The sequence below is a fragment of the Grammomys surdaster genome, unplaced genomic scaffold (genome assembly GCF_004785775.1).
Source record: "Grammomys surdaster isolate TR1022 unplaced genomic scaffold, NIH_TR_1.0 545, whole genome shotgun sequence".
Classification (NCBI taxonomy): Eukaryota; Metazoa; Chordata; class Mammalia; order Rodentia; family Muridae; genus Grammomys; species Grammomys surdaster.
This window is the reverse complement of record NW_021604964.1, coordinates 173907-197352: the sequence shown is the minus strand read 5'-3', so window position 1 is coordinate 197352 and position 23446 is coordinate 173907. Positions and strand designations below refer to the sequence as shown.

Here is a 23446-nt window from a genome sequence, read left to right as displayed (position 1 = left end):
AGACTTGAGTAGAGTAGGGAAGAGTAGACTAGAATAGATACATAGAATAGAAGAAGGATACTAATGGCACCAATTTTGTAGCATTGTTGTGACCATTATATAAACTGATAAATGTAAAAGTTTGACACATAGTAAGTACCATATAAATATCAAGTATTGTTGTTCCTGTATTAGACCAGAACAGAACCACTTATCTTATGGATAGTGGACAATTTCTTTCTTGAGATTAAGCCTCATTTAATAATCAGCCAGAAAACACAACTGACAAATGGACCACATTCATGCCAGTACACAGTCTGTATATTCAAATGACAACAGTTTCCTTCCTGATTGCAAGTGTAGACTGAGAAGGAACAAGAGCTAAGCCACAGGGTAGCCTAGGATTTTTGAGGGAAAACTGTAGTCTTCACAGTTTTGTCTATTTCTAATCTTGTCAGAAGACACACAATCCCTAAAGATGTAAATCAATTCTCATTATAATTCCTATAAAGGCATTTTAAGAGGCTTTCTGTGAGAGGTCACTTATTACTGTAACCTTTACTTTTGAATCTCTAGATGGTCCCCATCACAATGATTCACTGCAGGCAGCAAATACAATGAATATTTACACTTTAGGCCTCTGGGCTGGGAGTACGTCTCAGTGACAGAACATGTCCCTAGCCTAAGGTACTAGGGCACTGGGAATAGTAATTAATAATAATAATAATAATAATAATAATAGCAACAATAATAATAATCATCATCATCTATATAAACATGAGGCCTCAGACCAGTAACACCTGATGGACTACAATATTGACAAAAATGAGACTGTAGTTGCAAGACATTTTGGGTAAAGTCTAAGGATGAACAAATGTTTGTGGTTCAGTGGACACATGTGAAATATAAGAGCAGTACAGTGTAAGGAAATATGAACCATGGCATTGAGAGCCAGTTACCTCCTTAAGACCCATGGACTCGTCCTCAGTGTCTTCAGGCAGCAGGATGACCATGCTAAGTTCTTCACCCTGGTAAGGTAGCCCCAGAACCTTGCACTTCAGGTCCGGAATGTAGCCAAAGGGAAGATTATTCCTTTGATACATCATCTTCACTGTTTTTGTGTCTTTCTGAATGGGGAAAAAAATCACTGAAATTATTCTCTCATGTCTTTTAGAGCAGAGGTGAATTTGGGGTCTTGGGGTAGAGGGCTCAGTGGTAAAGGCTTGACTGACCATGGGGGAGGCTCTGAGCTACAACCTCAGCACTCACACACATACAACAAAGAACATCTCGGGATGATGGTGTCACCTGACCTTGTTCAGTCGGAATGGGGCATCTGTTGTGTCTTGTGTCATGAATTTCTCCTTCCACATTCCTTTGAAGTAGATGGCATTTACTAGCACAAGTTTGGTCATGCTGTCCACCACACCCTCAGCCAATAGTTCTGGGATTTTACCTGAAAAGATGAAATAAGCTTTTTAAAAGGTTTATATTGGAATTCCAAATTTAAAACTATAATTTATTAACTCAAACATAGACTTCAAACTTTATTTTGTTTTAACTCAGTGTTAGGAAAGACTTACTTGTCCAATTTTTATTTTAAATAAACCAAATTGTAAGACCCCAAAGGCCTCTGTCTAGTGTTCAATAACCTTCATGTCCATTCCTGGAACAGGAAGAAATATTCTTAAAGTCAGTCAAATGTCTTCAATGTTTAAAACAAGAATGTTCTCCATTCTGGGAGGAAACCGTAACCATTATTTTGTGAATGGCTATTTCTTTATAAAAAAGAAACAAGATTCCCTAGTTAATGTTTTTGATCACGGGTAAATGAAGTCTTCAAATGTGCTAAGTAGGATCCTGCTCTTATGAAAAGGACTTTGTACAAATATCTAAGAGATAATAGACTTATCTAAGGCGTAGGTCTATTGAAACAGAAGCCACTCTCCCCACAGCCTGATGCGCTGCTGGGAACTGATAGAATTCCAGACAGGATCTCTGGGTGCTGACTCTCAAATTAATAAGACTGAAGACAGATCCATCTCCAAGCTGAATTGAGCCCAGAGGGTGAGTCCCTCCCTATCCACTACTTCAGAGTTATTGGATAAGATGGTGGCCAAAACTATTATGACTGCAACGGTTTCTAAACACTGACTTCATGGTTCTGTGAGGTTTTATGTCTCATTTCTTTCCATATGAGCATTAAACACTTCTGGGCAGACATTTTTATTAATTTTTTAATGTAGGTTTTAACTTTCAATTGTACTTTAGGGGAACCCATAGGTACAAAACTATTACCATTAAATCATGTCTATATTTCTCCACTAATAAAATTCTGACATCTTTTTTTAAAAAAGATTTATTTATTTTATATATGTGATTTCACGGTTGCAGTCTTCAGACACACCATAAGTGGGTGTCAGATCCCATTACAGATGGTTGTGAGTAACATGTGGTTGCTGGGAATTGAACTCAGGACCTTTGGAAGAACAGTCAGTTCTCTGAACTACTGAACTTTCCCTCCAGCACCCCCCCCCCCAAATTCTGACCTTTTAAGTTGTACCTTATTCTAGAGAATAGCCTCTGAGTATCAGTGCACATAAGTCAGGATTTGGGTAGTTGTGGAAGGGAGAAAGGAGATGCAAGGGAGAGAGTGCAGGGGAGTGAGAACCTGTGCACAATGGCTCTGCTATGGTTCAGAGGGGTCCCCCAAAGGCCCCTCTCTTAAAGGATTGTTCTCTGGTCCATCTTACATTGGAGGACAAGGAAACTTTTAAAATGTAGGTCCTTGGTGGGGGTCTACCCACCTATAGATCATTGGGAAATTTTTTTAAATTTATTCTTATTTTGATACAGGGTCTTCCTATGTGTGCTCAAGGCAATCCTCTTGCCTCAGCCTCCCAAGTACTGGGATTGTAGGTCTTCAACATCAAACCTACCTTAGGGAAGGCTTGCGGATACTGAAATGGCTGTGAGACACTGGTCTCTCCCTCTTTCTTTTTATTCACCAGTGAGGTGAACATGCCTCCTTTGCTGTGCTGTCATAACAAGAGGCACAGTGTTGCCATAGGGGCAAAGCAATAAGGTCAATCATTAATAAAATGAAACTTCCAACAGTGTGAGTCAAAATCAGCCTTTAGTCCACAAGCTGATTGTGTCAGTTATGAGCTACAGAAGGGAAACTGACTGACAGAGCCAGCACTGCTCAACTTCTCACCTTCTGTTTGACCTTTGACCCACAGGTTTATCTCCTTCCTTGCATCCTCAGAGGCATGTTGAAAATCCACAGGGGTCAAGTCAGCACCATACATTTTCTGGGTTGAAGCCAAGAAGTCCTATTTTAAATAAATGAAGTGTCAGGGCTGGGATTACAGGAGACTATAGAGCCAGGTCTAGCATTTTTCATGGGTTCTGGGATCTAAACTCAGCTTCTTATGCTTGCACAGGAAGCTCTCTTCCCCACAGAGATGTTTCTTCAGTCCTTGCTTTTGTAAGTCATCCAGGAAGAATCCTTTCATTAGAAAGTCTTTGAGACCTGAGTGAGGTAACCCAGTCACAAAAGAACATACATGGTATGTACTCACTGAGAAGTGGATATTAGGAAAAAAGGTTGGGATACCCATGATACAACTTACAGACTGAATGAAGGTCAAGACGAAGGAAGACTAAAGTGTGGATGCCTCAGTCCTACTTAGAAGGGGGAACAAAATAATCATGGGAGGTAGAGGGTGGGTGGGGACTTGGGAGGAAGAGAGGAGGAGGAGAGGAAAACGTTGGATTAGGTGTGGGAGGAGATGGGGGAGATGTACAGAAGGTCAGGAAATTGAACAGAGGTGTTTAGCAATAGGGGATGGGGAACTGGGCATAGCCAACAGAAAGTACCAGACATCAGGAAAGCAAGAGGCTCCCAGGACCCAATGGGGATGCCATTAGCTGAAATAACCTACATAGGGAGAGAGAACCTGTAGAGACCAAATCAAGAGGTTAGGTACAGTCCCTAGTTGAGGGATGGGGCCATCCACCCTTCTCAAAAATTTTAACTCAGAATTGTTCCTGTCTAAAGGAAATACAGGGACAAAGAATGGAGCAGAGACTGAAGGAAAGGCCATTCAGAGACTAGGGACTCATCTCATATACAGCCACCAAATCCAGACACTATTGCTGATACCAAGAAGTGCTTGCTGACAGGAGCCTGATATAGCTGTCTCCTGAGAGGCTGTCAGAGCCTTACTGATACAGATGTGGATGCTTGAAGCCAACCATCGGACTGAGTGCGGGGAACCCCAATGGAGGAGATAGGGGAACAACTGAAGGAGCTGAAGGGGTTTGCAACCCCATAGGAAGAACAATATTATCAACCAACCAGACTCCTCAGAGCTCCCAGGGGCTAAACCACTAACCAAAGAGTACACATGGAGGAAGCCATGGCTCCAGCTGCCTACGTAGCAGAGGATGGCCTTATCTGGCATCAATGGGAGGGGAGACCCTTGGTCCAGTGAAGGCTTGAAGCCCCAGTGTAGTGCTAGGGTGGTGCAGCAGGTGTGGGTGGATTGGGGCGGGGAGCACCTTCCTAGAAATAGGAGGAGGGTGGTAGGATAGGGGGTTTCTGGAGGGGAAACCAAAAAGTTGGAAAACATTTGAAATGTAAATAAATAAAATAATCAATATTTTTTTTAAAAAGAAAGACTATGAGATGAAAGTCCCACACACATTCTTTGCTGTTTTTATGGATGGCCTGCAACATGGCTGTGCCAGGAAAAGTCTGCCTCACTTCAGGAAGTTTCAGAATGTGAAGTGCTAGGTACTTACAGGGAGGAACTTGTAGGTTTTCTCTCCATACAGTCTGTTAGCAAGTTTCAGAGTGTGAGATGCTCCATGCTTGCTCACTTCAGTGTTCAGGCTTTGAAAGCGTGAATGGACGTCCTCCACAGAGTCGAAATGAAGAGTCTAAAGGGAGGAAAACATTCTCTATATGAACATCTCTTTTGAAGTTATGAAGTGATTCTGTGTTGTCTACCTTCACCAAATTATTTTTATTTGATACCGAGTAATTCCAGCCTAGTAGTTTATTAACATATCATTGGCAAAGTAAACAAATGGAACCAAAAATAGATGGCTCAGTGAGACATAATTAAACATGGCTTCTAAATAAATTTTAATAGTTCCTCAAGCCGGGCAGTGGAGGCACACGCCTTTAATCCCAGCACTTGGAAGGCAGAGGCAGGCAGATTACTGAGTTTGAGGCCAGCCTGGTCTACAGAGTGAGTTCCAGGACAGCCAGGGCTACACAGAGAAACCCTGTCTCGAAAAACAAAAACAAACAAACAAAATAGTTCTCCAAATGTGAATGGTTAACATATTAAATATTTATATCTGAATTCTTTTTCCAAAAATGATTTAAATGTTGTAGTCATGTTCCATTCTGTGCCATATACAAGTTTCCTAAAAAATAAAAAAATCTCAGAAATAAATAGCGTAAATAAGACTCATTCCTTTTCTGAGACCCAAAGGATGGGACTAATTTCTTTGGTTATCTTACTAAGGTTCACATCTCATTCCCTTGAAAAATAACTTCCTTAGATTTATTCTGGTGAGGTTTAATTCCTCATCTGTTAGTTGTAAATCAACAACCAAAAAAAAAAAAAAAAAAAAAAAACAAGAGTAAATCAACAACTATGGTTGTGTGAGGTCTGGGCTGCTTACTCACTTCTAAGAGTCAAAAGACAAAAACCAACCAGGGTTCACAGTCTGTGCTACTCTCTGAGGTATACTTGCTAGATTGCTACATGGACTGAAATGGGGAAGGAAAGGCCTTGAGAGTATTGTTTTCAGAAGCTGTCAGCAGTAAAAGCCTTAACACTGAAGCAGACATAACCTGTGAGAAGCACCTAGCAGCAGGTACAGAGTAGCCAGAGAGGTCAGTTAGGAAACACTTTGTCCACTCCTGTCTAGGCTTCCAAAGGCAGCAGAAGTCCCCTCTCAGAATTAAGGAACACCAAGAGCAGAAGTCCCCCTCTACAGCCACTAAGGAGGACTAGGCAGCTGTGGAGACGGAGCCAAAGGTGACCTGCTGTCTCCCAGGGGTGGGCTGAGAGGATGTGGGTCCTGTCTACCAGGCTACAGGGACTTTCCAATCTCTCCCCTGCAGAGCCACAGCCAGTGAAATGAAGCTGGAGAGAGGCACGGGGCTATCCCTGAGAACACAGACAGATGGCTGTCTTTACCATATTCTTACAAACAGGCACCAGAGCATGTTCGTGTATCTGTCATGCTTGAAGGTGACACTCTATTACAGGCATGATTTATGAGTAATGGTTCCCCATGCAAAAGGAAAACATGAAACAGCTAGCTCTGGGGAGGTGCAGGACTTACATGAAAGCTGCCAGATTTACTCACAGGAATGGGAAAACCAAACCCACTGGTATTGTCATTGTCTTTCTTCAATCTGTGTTCCCAAGTGAACAGAGACACTACCCAATGCTCAGTAAAGCTGATCGTGAAAGAACAACTGGCTTTCCATGGGGGGGGGGGCTTTTCTGACAGCATCATGAATAGCTACTAACCCCATTCAACATGGCATAGAAACCACCAGAAGAACTCTGAGGCACAGCTGTGAGCATGGAGCTATCAGGGAGAGGTCTGCCTGTTTTGCTTCTGCTAACCTTAGAGAGCTGGGCTGCAGTGCTGCCTTTGGCCCCCAGGAAGACCATGGTCAAGGCAGAAGAAATGTTGAAGGGAGAGAAGAAGACATTTCCTGTGGGATTGCTCTTGTTCAGGGTGTGGAACAGCTCCAAGGCGAAGAGGCTGTTGGCTGAACTCAGCTGCTCCATGGTGAAGGCTGCAACAGAGGGGACATCAGCATTGCCAGCTACAACACCAGCAAGGCCATCTAACTCAGCTTCGATATCCACCCCTAGGACCTGCAGTTGGTTAATCCTGTTCCCTCCCATTTTCCAAGAGGGCAAGCATACTCCTCCAGTCACACAAAGCTGGGGCCAGACTTCAGCAGTGACACAGGACCAGGGCCTAGGGTATCTTATAGCTCTAACCTTCCAGATAGCTATGTCTGAAGAGAGACATGCCTGTGACCTCTGCACAGTGCCCACACTACACAGCCTTCTGTCTGGAGCTCACACATCTCTTTCTCTCTGTGGGAGGTCCACTTCTAGTTTATGTTGGCAAGGAATCCAGACAACCACATGGACCTCCTCTGCATACAAGTAGATTCTGTTAAAGATAGCAATGTTATCACTTTAGTTCTCCATGGATTCAGTTCTCCATGCCTGAGGTCAAGACTGCAGTCTCAGCTGGAGTAACATATGCAAGTTTGTGATTGCCCCTCACTTTCCCTAGTCAGGCTGTGGGTGACAGGGAAGAGGACCACTCTCCTTTGTCCCTTTTGCAACCAAGCTGGCCCCTGAAGTGGGTAAGCAAACCCTGCTGGGGCGGGGGGCATCTGCTAATCCATCTGGGTCCCAAACTCAAAGCTTCAGTTTGTCCAAGTACAAGATAATCACAGCTGCTTGTCTCTGGATGTTTAGCTACCAGGGCCACATCTGGTTCTCATTGTTGAGGATCTAGGGTTTCACTAGCTTCCCTCCCAGCCTCCCTGCTGCCAGGATTGACCCCATGGAGTTGCAGGGCACTGTCTTTCAGATTAAGATTCAAAAAGAAAGTTGAGGGGAAAAAAGTTGTGGCTGAAATTCCGTGGGTGTGTGGAGAGGTATGGGGGAAGGGGATGTCTCAGTGGGCCCATGCCAAGGCATCTCTTCTCCCTGATGGACCAGTCACACACTGGTATAGCAGAGAATAGAGTTTATTTAGGGCATGGGGAGGGGAGCCAGGAGGGTAGTAGAGGCAGAGAGAGAGAGAGAGAGAGAGAGAGAGAGAGAGAGAAGCAATAGAGACCAGCCATGATCACGTGGAGAGAGGGGGGAAGGGAAGGGAGGAGGGGGAAGGGAGAACCTGCAGGGCAGGGATCAAGAGAGTGAGGAGGGGGCAGGCAGCCCCTTTTATAGTGGGCAGGTCTACCTGGCTGTTGCCAGGTAACTGTGGAGGCAGAGTTTAGACAGAATACTAACAGTAGCTAGGATCACCTTCCTCCTTCTGGCCTGGGCCAGGAGTGGGGTGTAGTTGGGGGATCCACAGATCATTTCCTGGTTACCTCTTGGGTGAAGGGGAGGTGCCAGGAACATGCTGGTTCCTGGAAGCTGTGGAGAGTTCTGTCCACCTCCTCCCAGCTACCTCCCTGCAATGACCTTACCTGGGGACCTTACCTCCTGCTGAGCAGTCTCCTCCACTTGCAGCTGACCTAGGATGAAGTTCCCAGAGCCATCTGTTGCCTTGATAGTTTGCAGAAGGGGAGTGTCTTACTGGCAAGTCCAAGGAGGATGGATCGAGCCAGATTTTTCTCTGGTGAGTGGTTAAAACTGAGCTTGTAGGTCTTTCAAAATAAAAGCAGAAGATTGCAGGCACTCCCAAGGGGCCCTTACTTTCCTCAGTTCCAGGCTTTTCTCTATGTCTCTATGTGAGACCTGGTAAGTTATTTTTCCTCAGCAAAAATGACCTAGAGGATAAATGTCCTCTCTTACAGGTCAAATGATTTTCTTTTGAATTCCACTGAAGTTCCACGAAACACTGCAAACTGGAAAGGGTTGTGTGTGTATGTTGTGGGTGGTTGTGATCCCATGGATAAGGTCCTAGAGCAGCAGTTTCAAGCAACATCCTTGGCTGCTCTGCCTTTCAGGTGTCAAGGCTAGAGCAACCCTCAAGCCATCAATCTCAACTCTTAGACTAAAACTTTGGACACACCCCTCCACATCAAACTAAAATTAGAATTGATTAGCCCAGGTCATCATGACCTCCAGGGACTCAGCTTTATTCTCCCTTGAAGTGTCTGAATCTGTAAAGTCAGTTTTTATTGTTTCTTATCTTTATTCAGGGGACAAAGGAGGAATCCTACTGTTCGTGAGAGTCACAGCACATGGGCTGGTGTTTGTTAGACCTGGGAACTAATGAAAAGAGGAGAAAGGGAGATGGGGAGATGTTGGGTTGAGTTGTTGGGTTGATGTGTCTGTCCCCCCAAGGGGCTAGGGCAGCAGCTCCAGGAAGACAGAGGCATGGGAAGTTGACTGTGCTCACTTCACACCAGCACGGGGTGGGTCTCGGGCTATGTGAAGCCACTGGGAACCCGCTTGGGGCTAGGGACCACAATCTGGGGTCCTGCCGGGAGCTGGAGCTAGCTCATCTGGTTCTCAGGCCCTTGGGACCCTAGGTGCTGCTGGGGGGCCACGGAAGGGCTGAGAACAAAGTGAGGGCTGGGTCACGGCTGGCTTGGCATGCTTGCTTGCTTGGTTTGGTGGTCTTCGTGGCTGGGAACACAAAGAGTTCTGCATGGAGATGAGATGGCTCTGTAGATGAAAGCCTGTTCCACTGTTTCCCACGGCAGATTTCGATGAAAGAGAAACAATCCATGGTTTTAAGATGTTTATTGTCATGACAGAAAGTAGATGAGAGACTGTATCTCAGTTTCCTCAGGTGGGCCTAAGGTTAAAACTCTTTTGCAAGGAGAAGGGTCTGGGAAGGAATGTTTACTTGGCTATGCCCCTCTGGCCTTTAGGTATCTCATTAATATGGAGATGTGTCTTGAGGCTCTGTGGCCTGTACTCACACTCTCTACATGTGGAGGAGCTAGTAAGGCTGTTGCCCTTATGTGACTTAAGGACCCAAATCTATGGAGGGCTGCTGCCTCCCATCAGGAGCCAGGAGTCTGAGAGCGTGGTGAAACACTTACCATCCCTTAGGATCACTTGGGGTCTTTGGCGGTTTCCAGCCTGTGCTCAACCAGAAATCAGATTGCTTTTCACAGTCCTACTGGGAGATGGGTCAGTTGGTACTCATTTACCACCAAAGCATGAGATCCTGAGTTTGGGTCTCTGAGCCCTTGTAATCTTAGAGCTAGGGTGGGGGTAGGGGCAAGCATTCCTAAGAGGAGCTCAATGGCCAGATAGTCTTGTTCACTCAGTGGGCTCCTGGGTCTGTGAGATATCTTGTCACAAAAATAAGGTGGAGAATGATAGCGGGAGATTCATAGTGATGACTCTTGGCTTCTATATGCACACGTATCTGTGCACCTGCCTACATGCATGCACACACACCACATGCATACCACTCACCACAAAGGAAAAGAGCCATGGTCTGAAAACAAACAAACAATCAAACAAACAAACAAATGAAATAAAAACAGTAAGAGAATACAGTTTACAGCTGTCCTAGTTAGTTGTCATGCCTTGATCAGATCTGACAACTGCTATTTCCTATAAAACTGGAGAACCCCCTTGACAAGAAGTAAAAACGACTAAAATAAAAATCCAAACACTGAAATTAAAGACATGGGGCAGGAGGTACACCTCTATGGGAAAGTCCTTGCCTGGCACACTCAGGAGGCCTGGGTTCCACTCCTGAGTCAAGCCAAAAGAAAGGAAAACAGTCCTCTGAAAAACAATCTTTTTGACTCTTTCTGTTGGTGTTCACCTGTATACTAACCCATTTGGATAAAACCCATTTCATGTATACACACACACACACACACACACACACACACACACACAATTTGTCTCCAATTATATATATGTATGTATGTAAAACTTTTATGTCAGGTTCCAAAGGGGAAAAAAATGGCTGTGTTGCCTATTAGCACATCAAAGTGTATGCTAGCTTCTAGTCTAGTTTAGTACCTGTGACTCTTCTAAGCTGTCTACACCCCCTTCCCTACTAAACTTCTCCAGCCTAGGGCCCTTGCTTCTCTTCCCCCAATTTCTCTTTCTTATACAATGCTGGGATTTTCAGCACTCTTGGCTTTCTTGGTTCTCTTGGCTCTTGGCCCCTCCTCCTTGCTCCCTCTCATCTCACTACTTTCCTCTCTTTCCCTCCCACCTGACCTCCTGGCCTAGTGCAGTCTACTGGCCATGCTTAGCCCACATGAAGCAGGCATGACCTCATCTCATTCACTTTATTGACAAGTGCAGCCCAGTAGGGGAAGTCACATTCTGTACAAACCTAACAGTTCTAGTCCCATTATCAGGAATGATCAGGTGGCCCTGCTGGTACTGAGTGGACTGTGCACCTGGCATCCCCGTTTCCAGGAGCAGTCCATGGGTTTCCTTGAAGGAAGACATCAGAGGAGTCTTCCTCACCAGGGCAGAGTCAGGGCTCCCATCTGGGGCATTGGAGGACTGGAGCTACAAGCAACCCCAAGATGTGCACTCTAACGGGCAGAAGTAGAAGAATGGCTGGTACACCAAAGCATGGCAGTCAGACAGCTGTCCTGTCCACCTCTACATTCAAGCTCAGTGTCCCTCAGCACTACTGCAGGGCACTTCCTTCTGCTGGAAGTGCAGGATTTGGTGTGCATGTGCTGTAGTCAGATGGTGCCATCCCACTAGCAGGTCATTTGATGTCCCATCTTCATTGTTGTTGGAGCCATGACCCATCCTTCCATAAGCCCATTGATCTGAGAGTGACAAGGTGAGCAGACTTACTCTATTTCATGGGATTGAGTTTATTGTCACATTGCTTGGGTATGAAAGGATAATTTTTGGTCCCAGTGAAGGACGCCCCCTAGGAGATAGAAATGTACACAGCATAGTTCTGGTAAGTCTGGTCATGAAGCCCCAACCTCCAAACAGGTGATTTGAATATGTCCTCACTGAGAAGCAAGTTGTTTCCATTGGTACTTGTTACCCAAACAGGGATTCTTATTCATTCATTCAGCTGCTACTCTGACCAAGAGTCCAGGCTATCGGCAATGACACCATAGTCAGTCATGTGACTGGGTGTGGTGGCAGAGGTGGCCAGCATGACCCTCATGATGCAGGGCCCATTGGACATATTATAGCTAATCTAGGTCAGAAGATAGCCATAGTGTCCAGATGGCACCCATATCCAGTGTGCCCTCAGGATTGCAGTTTTACAGAGCCATCAGTGACCATACCTCTGCATCCTGGACTCTTAGCCACAGTGGGCTGGGGTATCTACTAGAGACCACTCTGGTGACTTGCTGGTAAGCTAGACATTAGCCTGTAGAACCTGCTAGTTCCTTGGTATGCCATCTGGGCCCAAGTTTTAATGTATCATTTCATTCAGCATCTGAATTCTGTTGTGTTTGTTTATTTAAGAGCTGAATATCAAAGTACCCAAGAATGGGAGGATTATAACAATGAAAAAATTTCTTGTAGTTCTGAAAGCTGAGAAGTTCAAGTTGCCAGAGGGTTTGCTGTCTGCTCTCAGCATGGTATCCTATGAAGACAGTGAGATGTTTCAGTGAGTCAAGGTACTGGCCACTAAAGCTGATGACCCAGGTGTGAAGCTTAGGACTCACAGAGCTGAAAATAGAACTGACTCAGAACGTTGTCCTCTGACATCTGTGCAGGTGCCCAGCATGCACTGCCATGACTGTGCACACACACAAATGTTAAAAAAAAAAACTCCCCCTTTTGCTGTTCCCTTAAAGATGAAAGTGAAATAAAAAAGACTAAATACATCTTTTATAAGGTCTCAATCCCACTCATAAGGGACTTGATTAAATACTGTTGGACAGAGGATTAACTTTCAATATGAAATTTAGGAACAACACATTCAAACCTCAGTATCTGACCCACCAGCCCTACTCTCCTCAAACTCATGTCTGCTACAGTTAGGATATGGTGTGAGCGTGTCTCCTGAGCACTCACGTGTTGAATATAATGCCCATTGTGAGGTTTCAGAAGATAGAAACTTCGTGTGTGGTGTTTGGGAGGTGGGGACTTTGAGAAGTGTTTAAGATTACACAAGGTTCTCAGAGTGGGGAATCCCTGACTGAATATGAGAATGTCATCCTCATGACCACTAGGTGGCGCGCACGCCCCTGTTCTTAAGGACTATTGCTCCAGTGCTTGTGGCTTTCCCAGGTTGCTGCTATACTTCATCTATTAGCTCTGCAGCCTGAAATTTGGGAGGAGGCCCTGCCTTCAGCTCTGCAAAATACTGTCCTGGTGGGAACTCAGCAGTGGCACAAAACCTGGCTCCAATGGACATAGCCTCTTGGTGCTTCTACTTCTGTCATCGTTCTCCGCTCTTATAAGACAGAGACCAGAAGAGACACATATGTGCTCCCAGTTTTTCTGTTTGGTTGGTTGGCTGGTTTTGATTTGTTCTGTGATGCCTTACACTTCCTGGGAAGGCTATTTCAGATGCCCATCCACGAACCTGGTTATCCAGTCACAAGTCTTTTGTTATAATAATATAAATGGACATAGACCTATTCACATACAAAATATATTAATTCCATGCCACTCAACTTCATTCTAGTATTACCAAAATCAGATATGAAGTTCAAAATGCTATTCTTAGGGAGCCTGTGAAACTGAACAAGCTAGTTTCTTCCAAAATAAGACAGATGATGTTTAAGACAGAATTTCCATTTTACAAACCAGTGATAGGCAAGGAAAAAGAGGTGGACCCTACAAACTTCCAAAGCTCAGCATTACAAGCACTGTGATGACATGAGGCTTGAGAATATCTCATCACACCTTCCTGGTCCACCTTCTGGACACACACTCAGAGAAGGCAGGGTAGTTAGTTGGTTGCCCAAGACTCCGGCGAAAATCATCCCCATGACCACTAGGTGGCGCGCGCGCAGATCTCTTACAAGCTGAGTCCACTGCCTTTGGCTTTCCCAGGCTGCAGCTGTACTTAATCATTCTCCATCCCGCGTCTCCTCAGCCCCCCACCCCCACATCTTCCTCCCCAGACTCCCCAGCAGGAATCTTGGAAGAGGGTCGCCTTTAATTCTGAGAAACATCTTCCTGGAAGTAGCTTCGCAGTAGCACAACCCCTGGCTCCAATAGCGGTGGTTCTGTGGTGGCTCCATTTCTGCAGCCATTCCCTGCCTAGGACCTACCTCCCTTGAAATCTATGGGACTGCTGAACATTTCCATTGTGTATTTTAGGAGCAGAGATTACCGTGAGCAACTGAAGTCATGAAAACGGAGACTCCTGTATTCAGTTATTGCTGCTGCCCTAGCCCTTGAGAGCAGAAATGATTTACTCTTAGCCTGTCCTGATCTTCACACACACTGTCTAGCCAGTACTCTGGTTTCTTACAGATACCAATAGAGATTTCCTTTACACTTTGAAATCATTTTGAATTACCCTGTTCTCCTCCCATCCAGTTTAGAAACTGTCTTGAGGCGACTTGTGACACTTTAATTTAGAGGAATTGTAAGTCTAACAACAGAGTTTTATGAAATGGTGAAATGTGATTAATTTTTAAACTTTTTGTTTTTAATCAATTTATTATTATTATTATTATTATTATTATCATCATCATCATTATTACCCCTTGCTCGCTGCCCCCCTCCTGGACTTAAACTTTTCTTTTTTTTTTCTTTTTTCTCTTTCGAGACAGGGTCTCTCTGGCTGTCCTGAAACTACCACTGTAGAGCAGGCTAGCCTTCAAACTTTTAAACTTAGCCTATATAACACAAACTACTGTCTTTCATTATTGCATTTTCATACTTTGCTCAGATTGACCCCTACTTTACTCTCTCTTGTCCCCATCCCATGGGAATATATGTCCTCCTCCCCCAATAGTCCCACTTTTACATCTTAAAAAAAATCAGGGTTCCACACTGAAGGATTTGTGAAGGGGCTTTAGCTGGCCTGTCAATGGTGAACATGAATCAGGCCTTGCTCTTCGCTCCCTTTCCTGTCCTTGCTAAAACCTGCTAGAATGCATTCCTAAAGCTAGCCACCAAGGTCTATGTCCTTATATGGCCACTTGTTGCTCCTGGGGCTGACAACCAAGGTCCAGCAATCAAAATCACCTTGTGGTTAACCTAGTCAACATGCTTAATTAAAACTAAACAGCTCATCCTAACATGGGGCTTTCTCTTTGACCTTCATAAGCCATCACCTGCCTGTGGGCATGTCTGTCTCCTCTCTATGCAGAGGCAGTCCTTTGTCACCCTTCCTCTTGTTCCTTTCCCACTCTTCTTAGTCCTCTGATTTCCTGCCTTTGTCTCTTGTTCCCAGGCCTTTGTCCCCTCTGGGATAGATAAAACTGCTTTGTGCTGAGAATTGGTCTTGGGTGTCTTGAGCTGACACTGAGAGTCCCTACCGTTTGTCCTTCTGAGCCTGGTTTATTTCACTTGCCATGATGATCTCCAGTTCTGTCCCCTGTCCTGCAAAAAACATAATTTCATTCTCAGCAGCTGAGTAAAACACCCACTATTGTGCATACAAACCCCATTAAAAGTGACTGTAAAGGCAGATTATTTCCATGATTGTACCCTCTGGATAATAATTTTTAATTTTATGACACAATATTTGGTGGGTGTGCAAGCGTGTGGGCACACTCAGAGTGTTCACTACATGCAGGGAACATGAGGAGGTCAGAGGACATTTTACTGGAGTAGATTCTTCCCTTCCACCATGTGTGTCCAGGAGATTGAACTCAGGTTGTCAGTCTTGGTGACAGGCACCTTTACCTACTGAACTATCTCACTGGCTTTCAAAGACAAGCTTTGACAACACAGGGTAAACTGAGGCAGGCAGCAAGGTATGAAGTAGGTGATTAGGGTCAGTGCTGAGAGCAGCTGACAGGAGTCAGCACTAAGATGGACTAATGGGGCTTGGTCCAGATTGTGAAGATGAGGATTGCTGCCTATGGCAGCCAGAGTTAGAGAAATTACTCAGCAGACTTTTCTCGGAGGGAACAAAGCTTGATTCACTGGGTGTAGCGGTTTGAATATGTTTGGGCCAGGGAGTTGCACTACTTGGAGTTGTAGCTTTGGAGTAGTTGTGTCACTACAGGTGTGGGCTTTAAGACCCTTATCCTAGCTGCCTGGAAGTCAGTATTCTCCTAGCAGCCTTCAGATGAAGATGTAAAACTCTCAGCTCCTCCTGCACCGTGCCTGCCTGGATGCTGGTATGCTCTTTCCTACCTTGATGGTAATAGACCTCTGAACCTGTAAGCCCCAATTAAATGCTTTCCTTTAAAGAGTTGCCTTGGTCATGGTGACTGTTCACAGATGCAAAACCTTAACTAGGACACTAGGGCTGGTACTCCCTCTGTCCAGCAAAAAATTCTGGACTTTTTTTATTCTTAGGAGCTGGTGAGAAAAAAAAGCAAAGAGAGAAAATTCACACACACACACACAATATGTATATATATTGTATGTATATATACATATGTATAATATATATATATATATATATATATACACACACACACACCTGGTAGGTGGATGGAACAAATTTCCAACACATACCCACACAAGCTTTACATACATACATACATACATACATACATACATTCATGCATGCATACATATTTGATGGATGGAACAAAGGTCCAACAACTTTATTTTTTCTCCTATAGCTTATATAGCAAAAAATTTCAAGCAGTGTAAAGTTACAATGTGATTATGTTCTAGTCTTCTTCTAGTGAATGACTGTAAAAAAATGTATGTTCCCTAATGCCCTTACAAGAATAAATATTATGTAATATAGGCAAAAAAATTTTCAAAGTGAACCTGTATGATTTTTGGCTAAGAAAAGGAATGAAAAAAATCACAACCAAATGTCCCAGATAGTCCTCTTTCAATCAGCATAAGGCAGTTTCTCTGCTCCAACTCTCAAAAAAGAAACCTGATGGTCCTCAATCGTTTTTCTCAAGCTTTGAACTTAGTCTACGTGGCACAGACTCACTTTGAAACTCTGTGTAGGTCTGGCATGGGTCGAGTCTATTAATAAACACCATGGCATGGCCACAGACCTCTATCACGAATAATCAGAGAAACTCCCTTCACATTGGAAACCCCTGTAGTATTTAAACTTTTTTTTATGAAGGTGGGAAAGCCACGGCTCCGCAATTACACACACTCATCAGCAGGGCAGACAGGTGCACTTGCTCAGAGGAATGGGAAGCTACAGAGACAGATTTACAGTGAAACATTTAGGCATGTCAAGGTTACCACCCATCCTCTGGATTAACTGGTATGCTTGTCAGAGACTTTCCGAGACACCAGGCCAGGTTGCCTCAGTTGGATACCAACATAGCCTGGCCTGGATCATGGTTCCTCAGCCCTGCTAGTAAATTCATACCATAATACAGATTCTGTCACAGAGTAAGGAGCAATCTTCAATAATGAAATTTCTATGGTTTAAGATAGCCACCCTAGTGACATGTGTTGGAAAGTTGATCTCCAATCCAAGACAATTGAGTCCTGAAGAGAGCTATTAGGTCATATGGACTCCACCCTCATGAAGAGATTAACATCTTGCTTTCTGCAGCCCCCTTTTGACCTCCAATTTTCCACCATGAAAAGATTTCAGAAGGCTGTGACCTGACACAGCCCCTAGAACCCTGGAAATTCAGTCTTTAGAATCATGTACAGATCAGGTTTCTATTTGTTGTGAGTAATCCATTCTGTATTAATCTGTTCTTGAAGCCTAAAATGGTCTAAGAAAGAAATAGCTTTATCCCTGGGTCTCATGTCATTAATAACCTCTCCCATTAGAATATGGTTGGTCCCAGGATCTCTTAAGCCTGTTGCTTGCCCAGGGGGCACTTGTGTGTGCCTGGGTGCCTTTGTAACTTAGCTCTACTCACTTCCCAAATAAATCCAGAGGAAGCAAGATACCTTTGATTTGCATGGTGTGGATGGTGTGGCGAGTCAAACTTTCAAAGATCAAAGATAGGAGTCTCTAGAAGTTGCTGCTGCTCATTATACAAAGAGGCTGATCTTGTACCTGAAGATTACTTGTTCCAAGGATAGCAAGCTGAGCAGGTGAGGTCAGGCCCCATGGTGAGGAGGGCTGAGGTTTCCTGTGGAAAATGGTAAGGTGGAAGTGCAAGTAGAGAATACAGAAGGGAAATGAGGAACGGGGAAGCTAGAATTTCAGTAGCTTTTGCTTCTCTATTGGGCAGGTCAATAGACACAAAACACAACTGCTCTGTGTCTAAGAAATTACTGAGTCCAGGATGTTTGAGATATACCCTATGAGTTTGTCCTGCCCACTTCCTGGCCCTCTCTTGTAATTTGCCCAATGGCCTTACCTGAGCTAATATAAAAAATATATTAAGAACTCAAAAAACAAACAAACAAACAAACAAAAACAAACTGGACATTGAGAAAGCAAATAATACAGAGATGGGTACAGATCTAAACAGAAAATTCTCAAAATAGGAAACAGACAGAGGAAGGTTCTGAGAACCCTGTAGAAGAGGAGGTAGGCTGTAAGAGTCCCAGATGATGAAGGATGCCAAGGAAATGGACTTGTAACCCCAGCAGGAGCAATGCACATATGACCTCACAGAAACCGTGGGAGCATGCACAGGGCCTGCATGGCCTCAGATGGGCCCAGTGCTGAGAGGGAAGTGGACACAAGATCCCTTCAATACCCTAGAAACTAGCTCCAATTCATAATTACCAGCAAAGGAAAAACTGATTTTTATCTTCAGTGGAGTCTCATTGGGGATACAACTACGCTTAAAGGCAGGACTCAGACCCGGCAACAGCTGGGTCAGCAGAAAACAAACTAAATGCCATTTTTGGGGGTTCTCTGTTTTATAATGCTTTGTCTGGTCATTTTTATTTTTTAACCTCATTTTTATATATACTGTTTTTGAGTTTTGTGTTTTTAAGGAATTTCTGTGTGTATCTCTGTGTCAAGATATATCTGTGTGTGAGTGTGTATCTCTGTGTCAATATGTATCTGTGTGTGAGTGTGTATCTGTGTCAATATGTATCTGTGTGTGTGTATCTGTGTCAATATGTATCTGTGTGTGAGTGTGTATCTCTGTGTCAATATGTATCTGTGTGTGTGTATCTGTGTCAATATGTATCTGTGTGTGAGTGTGTATCTCTGTGTTAATGAGTATCTGTGTGTGAGTGTGTGTATCTCTGTGTCAAGATGGATCTGTGTGTGTGTGTATCTGCATCAAGATGTATCTTGTGCTTTTTCTTTGGCTCTTTTTCTTCTCTTTGTTTATTTTGTCCTAGTTCAGTTTGACTTATTTTATCTTATTTTTTAATCTCACTATTATTTTTTAGATGTCTCTTTCTTTTCTGATGAGAGATAAAGAAAGAAAGGGGATGGATTTAGGTAGCAGGACATGTGGAGAGGATTGGGAGGGTGTCGGAGGAGTAGAACCTATACCGAGAATAAATTCTATGAAAAACCATTTTTAGCCGGGGAGTGGTGGTGCACTTTAATCCCAGCACTTGGGAGGCAGAGGCAAGTGGATTTCTGAGTTTGAGGCCAGCCTGGTCTACAGAGCGAGTTCTAGGACAGCCAGAGCTATACAGAAAACAAAAAACAACAAAAACAAAACAAAACCATTTTTAGTAAAAGAAAAATGAAAGCAGAAATTTCAAGATAAAAATTTTATGAAAAAATTTAAAATAATTAAGCATTTGGGAACTCCAATCAAAACTGTAAAGAGATTTTAACTCTACAGAAAGATAATCTTTACTGTTGCAATTTTTTCATTTTACAAAGTAATTTAATTTTTACTGTGATGTATACTGCCTACATGTGATATGTTCCCTACATATGTACCTAAGCTGAAAATGCCAGAAGACTGCATCTGAAATGAAGATACATGGCTGTGAGCCACTGTGTAGGTACTGGGAACTGAACTGGGGACCTCCGGGAAGAACAGCCAGGTTCTATAACCTTCAAGTCATCTCTCCAGCTCTGCAATGTCTTCTCATAAGAAACAGTTTGTTGCCCTCTGTGAAGGCTAACTTCGCCCGTTCTTTGCTTTGTCAAGTTCTATGTGAAGATTCTCTGCCTTTCAGGGAAACCAGAAATCTCTGCCAACTCAAGCAGAACACTCCACCCCACCTCCTTCCTGGCCTCAGAAGAACATTACAGCACGCACACACGCTGCAGGGACAGTTTCTGTATCAATCAGATTCTAGCAGTGTGACAAAAATAACTGAAATAAGCAACTCAAAAGACAAAGGTTTATTTTGGGTTATGACCTCAGAAGTTCAGTCTATTGCTCATTCATAGTATTGCAGAGCTGTATTGAGATAGTGCATCTTGACAGTGAGCTCTTAGTGTGCAACATTTCTCACTCTGTAGAGACTAGAGGGAAGGATGCAGAGTGGAAGGGTTTGAGCATCAAAATCTCCTTCACAGGCGTGCCCCATTCACTCCTTCCCCCAGTGAGGCCCTGTCTTCTAAAGTTTCCGCTTACTATTGACTGAAAGAAATGCTTTAACAAGTTTGGAGAAAACATTTAAAATACAAAATAATAATTTTTCCCTGGTCCCTAAACACCAATGCTATATATTGCAAAATGAATTCAGTCTATGAATCCCCCATACCCTTAACAGTTCCAACAATGTGCAGAGGTCTAAGTACATAGTCTACTCTGAGAGCCAAGGCACCCTTATTTTTAAAGCTGTGGAAAACCAGAAACAACATCACACATGCTTCTAAAACACAGCGACAAGTGCACAATCCCCTTCCAAACTGAGCGAATGGGAAACTATAAGGAGGAATTGGACTATTGTGAGAACAAAACCCAGCAGAGAAAGGTTAAATCCTTTAGCTTTGTCTGGCATCCAGAGCATGTGATGGCAGGACTCAAGCTCTAACAGGCCTGAGCAGTCACAGCCTGTGGACTGGTTGGCTGCAGTTCGCCTGATCTCAGTCTTTGAGGCAGAATCTACTCTTTGTCTACAGCTTTTCCAGGCAGCAGAAGTTGGAGTTGTGTGGAATATGTTTCACTCTTACATGGATTCTGGCTTCTTGAGGTAGAATGGATCCTTCCACACACTGACCTCCCTAGCTTTCTTTTGAAATCTAAGCAGAAGCCTATACAACTCCACAGTAGAGGGAGGAAGGCCCACTTTCACTGTGGCTGTGGTGACCTCTGAGTACCTGGATAGCTAAAACTTGAGGAAATGAACTCTAAAGAAAAACATCCCTAGGCAGCTCTGTGCAGGCAAGACATGTCAGAACTTACTCCTCAGAACAAAGTCACTTAAAACAGTTTAACCCTCTTGAGTCTGTGATGAATGGGAACTTGCCAGTTCCTGAGATGGCATCCAGCTGTCTTCCTGCTGTCCCATACAAAGTACTTGAGTGTGGGCTGTGTGTGTATGTGTGTGTGTGTGTGTGTATGTTATCTTCTATGTGTGCACATGGAGGCCAGAGGTTAACATTCAGTGTCTTCCTCTGTTGCTTTCCACTTGGTTTTGAGGCAGGATCTCTACTGTTCATTTGCTTGCATGTGAGTTCTGGGTATCCACTAGTTTTCCCAGGACCCCAGTGTTAGGTTACAGATACATGCTTCAGTGCATGGGTTTTACCCGATACTGGGGATTTGACTGGAGATTTGCAGGTTCTTGTGTTTGCAGAACAAACACATTACCCACTGAGCCATCTTCCCAAACCCTACTTGATTTCTTTTTAATGGTGTTAATTGTTTTAACAACAATCTCCCTTCCCAGCCATTTCTGGTAAAGTAGAATTTTTGGTGTTTTTTTTTTGTTGTTGTTTGTTTGTTTTGTTTCTTGTTTGTTGTTGTTTTTTAGAATAGCATTCCATCAAGATTCAGGAAATCATGGCAGAAGAAGCCTGAGAAGTAATTCACATAGCTTTGTGTGTGTGTGTGTGTGTGTGTGTGTGTGTGTGTGTGTGTGTGTGTAAAATAGATTTAAGTAAATACTGCTCTTCACAACCCTGCTGGCCTTTTGTTCCGTCCATGAAAACAGCAAACAATATGGATCTACTTACTTTTAGAGTATGTCTTCTGTAACAGCCCATTCTGCCCCACGTTTGGGGGCCACTTTGTCCCGGCCTGAGCTGCTGCTGCGATCTGTGGGTCAAGGTCTATCAAGAGAGAGAGTGGGGATGGAAGGGCAAGAGACACGAAGACCGGAGACAAGACAGAGGGTCTGATCAAGTCTCTCTTTATTGAAAGGAAATCCTGGGTATATATAAGCATAAGCAGGAGAATGCAGCTGAAGACACTTTACCACGTGCCTTGCAGCTGGGGGCATTAAACAACAAAACAAGATATGTGAGAAAAACAAGATGTTTATCAGAGTATGCTCAGCTGTTGTAGGCTGTTGAAACAAGTCTCTTGTCAGGCTATATGGCTCCAGATGGCTGCAAAGATGATAGCCGCTTTCTGCTAGGAGTCGGCTCCCAACAGTCTTCCTCCTCAAGTACCCTAATGTAGATTATTTTTCACAGGTAACTGTACAAAGATTCTTTTGTCTTTGCCTGATGGTTTTAATGCAGGGAACTTTATAGGACATATGAATTAGAACTAGAAGCATAAAAACAATGATCGGAAGTTATAGCTACAAAAACTATATCTCATTCCTTTTTTAAAATTACTTTTATTTTTGTACAGTTCAGCAGTTGTGCCATTCCTGGTCTCCCCTTCCACAGTTCCTTGTCACATTCCTCCTCCCCCTGTCTCCAAGAGGATATCCCCACCCCTCTCTACCAGGCCTCCCCCCTCCCTGGGGACTCAAGTCTCTAAAGGGACATCTTCTTCCACTGAGGCCAGACCAGGAAGTCCTCTGCTATATATGTGTTGGGGACCTCAGACCAGCTCCTGTATGCTGCTTGTTTGGTAGCTCAGTGTCTGAGAGATCTCAGGGGTCCAGGTTAGTTGAGACTGCTGGTCTTCTTATGAAGTTGCCTTCCCCCTTAGCTTCTTCCAGCTTTTCCCTAATTCAACCACAGGGGTCCCTGACTTTAGTCCAATGTTTGCATGTAAATATCTGTATCTGTCTCAGTCAGCTGCTTGTTGGGCCTCTCAGAAGACAGCCATGCTAGGCTCCTTCTGTAAGCACACCACAGCATCAGTAAGAGTGTCGGGCCTTGGTGCCAAACCCCACCTCCTCTTCATGAGGTGGGTACCAATTTGGGGCAGTCACTGGACCTCCTTTCCTTCAGTCTCTTCTCCATTTTTGTCCCTGTAGTTCTTTTAGACAGGAACAATTCTGGGTCAGAATTTTTGATTGTGGGATGGTAACCCCATCCCTCCACTTGATACACTTTCTTTCTACTGGGGATGAACTCTTTGAATTTCCTCTCCCCCACCCCACTATTGGGCATTTCATCTAAGGTCCCTCCCTCTTAGTCCTGAGAGTCTCTCACCTCCCAGGTCTCTGGTACTTTTAGAGGTTCCCCATTTCTACTCCTTGAGGTTGCATATTTCCTTTCATTTTGCTGGCCCTCAGGGCTTCTCTCCTGTCCCCCATACCTGAGTATGTTCCCCTTTCCCCTCCCTCTCCCTTCTCCCACCCAGGACCCTCCCTCCTTTCCTCTGCCTCCTGTGATTATTTTCTTTTCCTTTCCAAATGGGGTTGAAACATCCTCAACCCTTGGGCCCTCTACTTGTTAACCTTGAGTTCTGTAGATTGTATTCTAAGTGTGGAGGGTGGCA

The 23446-nt window shown here is 44.1% G+C and overlaps 1 protein-coding gene across 1 annotated transcript; it reads right to left on the bottom strand.

Moving 5' to 3' along the window:
* Window positions 1-938: 938 nt before the first annotated feature.
* Window positions 939-8313, bottom strand: LOC114633174 (leukocyte elastase inhibitor A-like; the record flags this gene model as incomplete). Its single annotated transcript, XM_028781782.1, has 6 exons — window positions 8243-8313; window positions 6642-6817; window positions 4789-4926; window positions 3197-3314; window positions 1293-1435; window positions 939-1106 (listed from the first exon to the last, which is right to left on the bottom strand). Coding segments are annotated over exons 2-6 (735 nt in total), but the record flags the coding sequence as incomplete, so codon positions are not given.
* Window positions 8314-23446: the final 15133 nt, after the last annotated feature.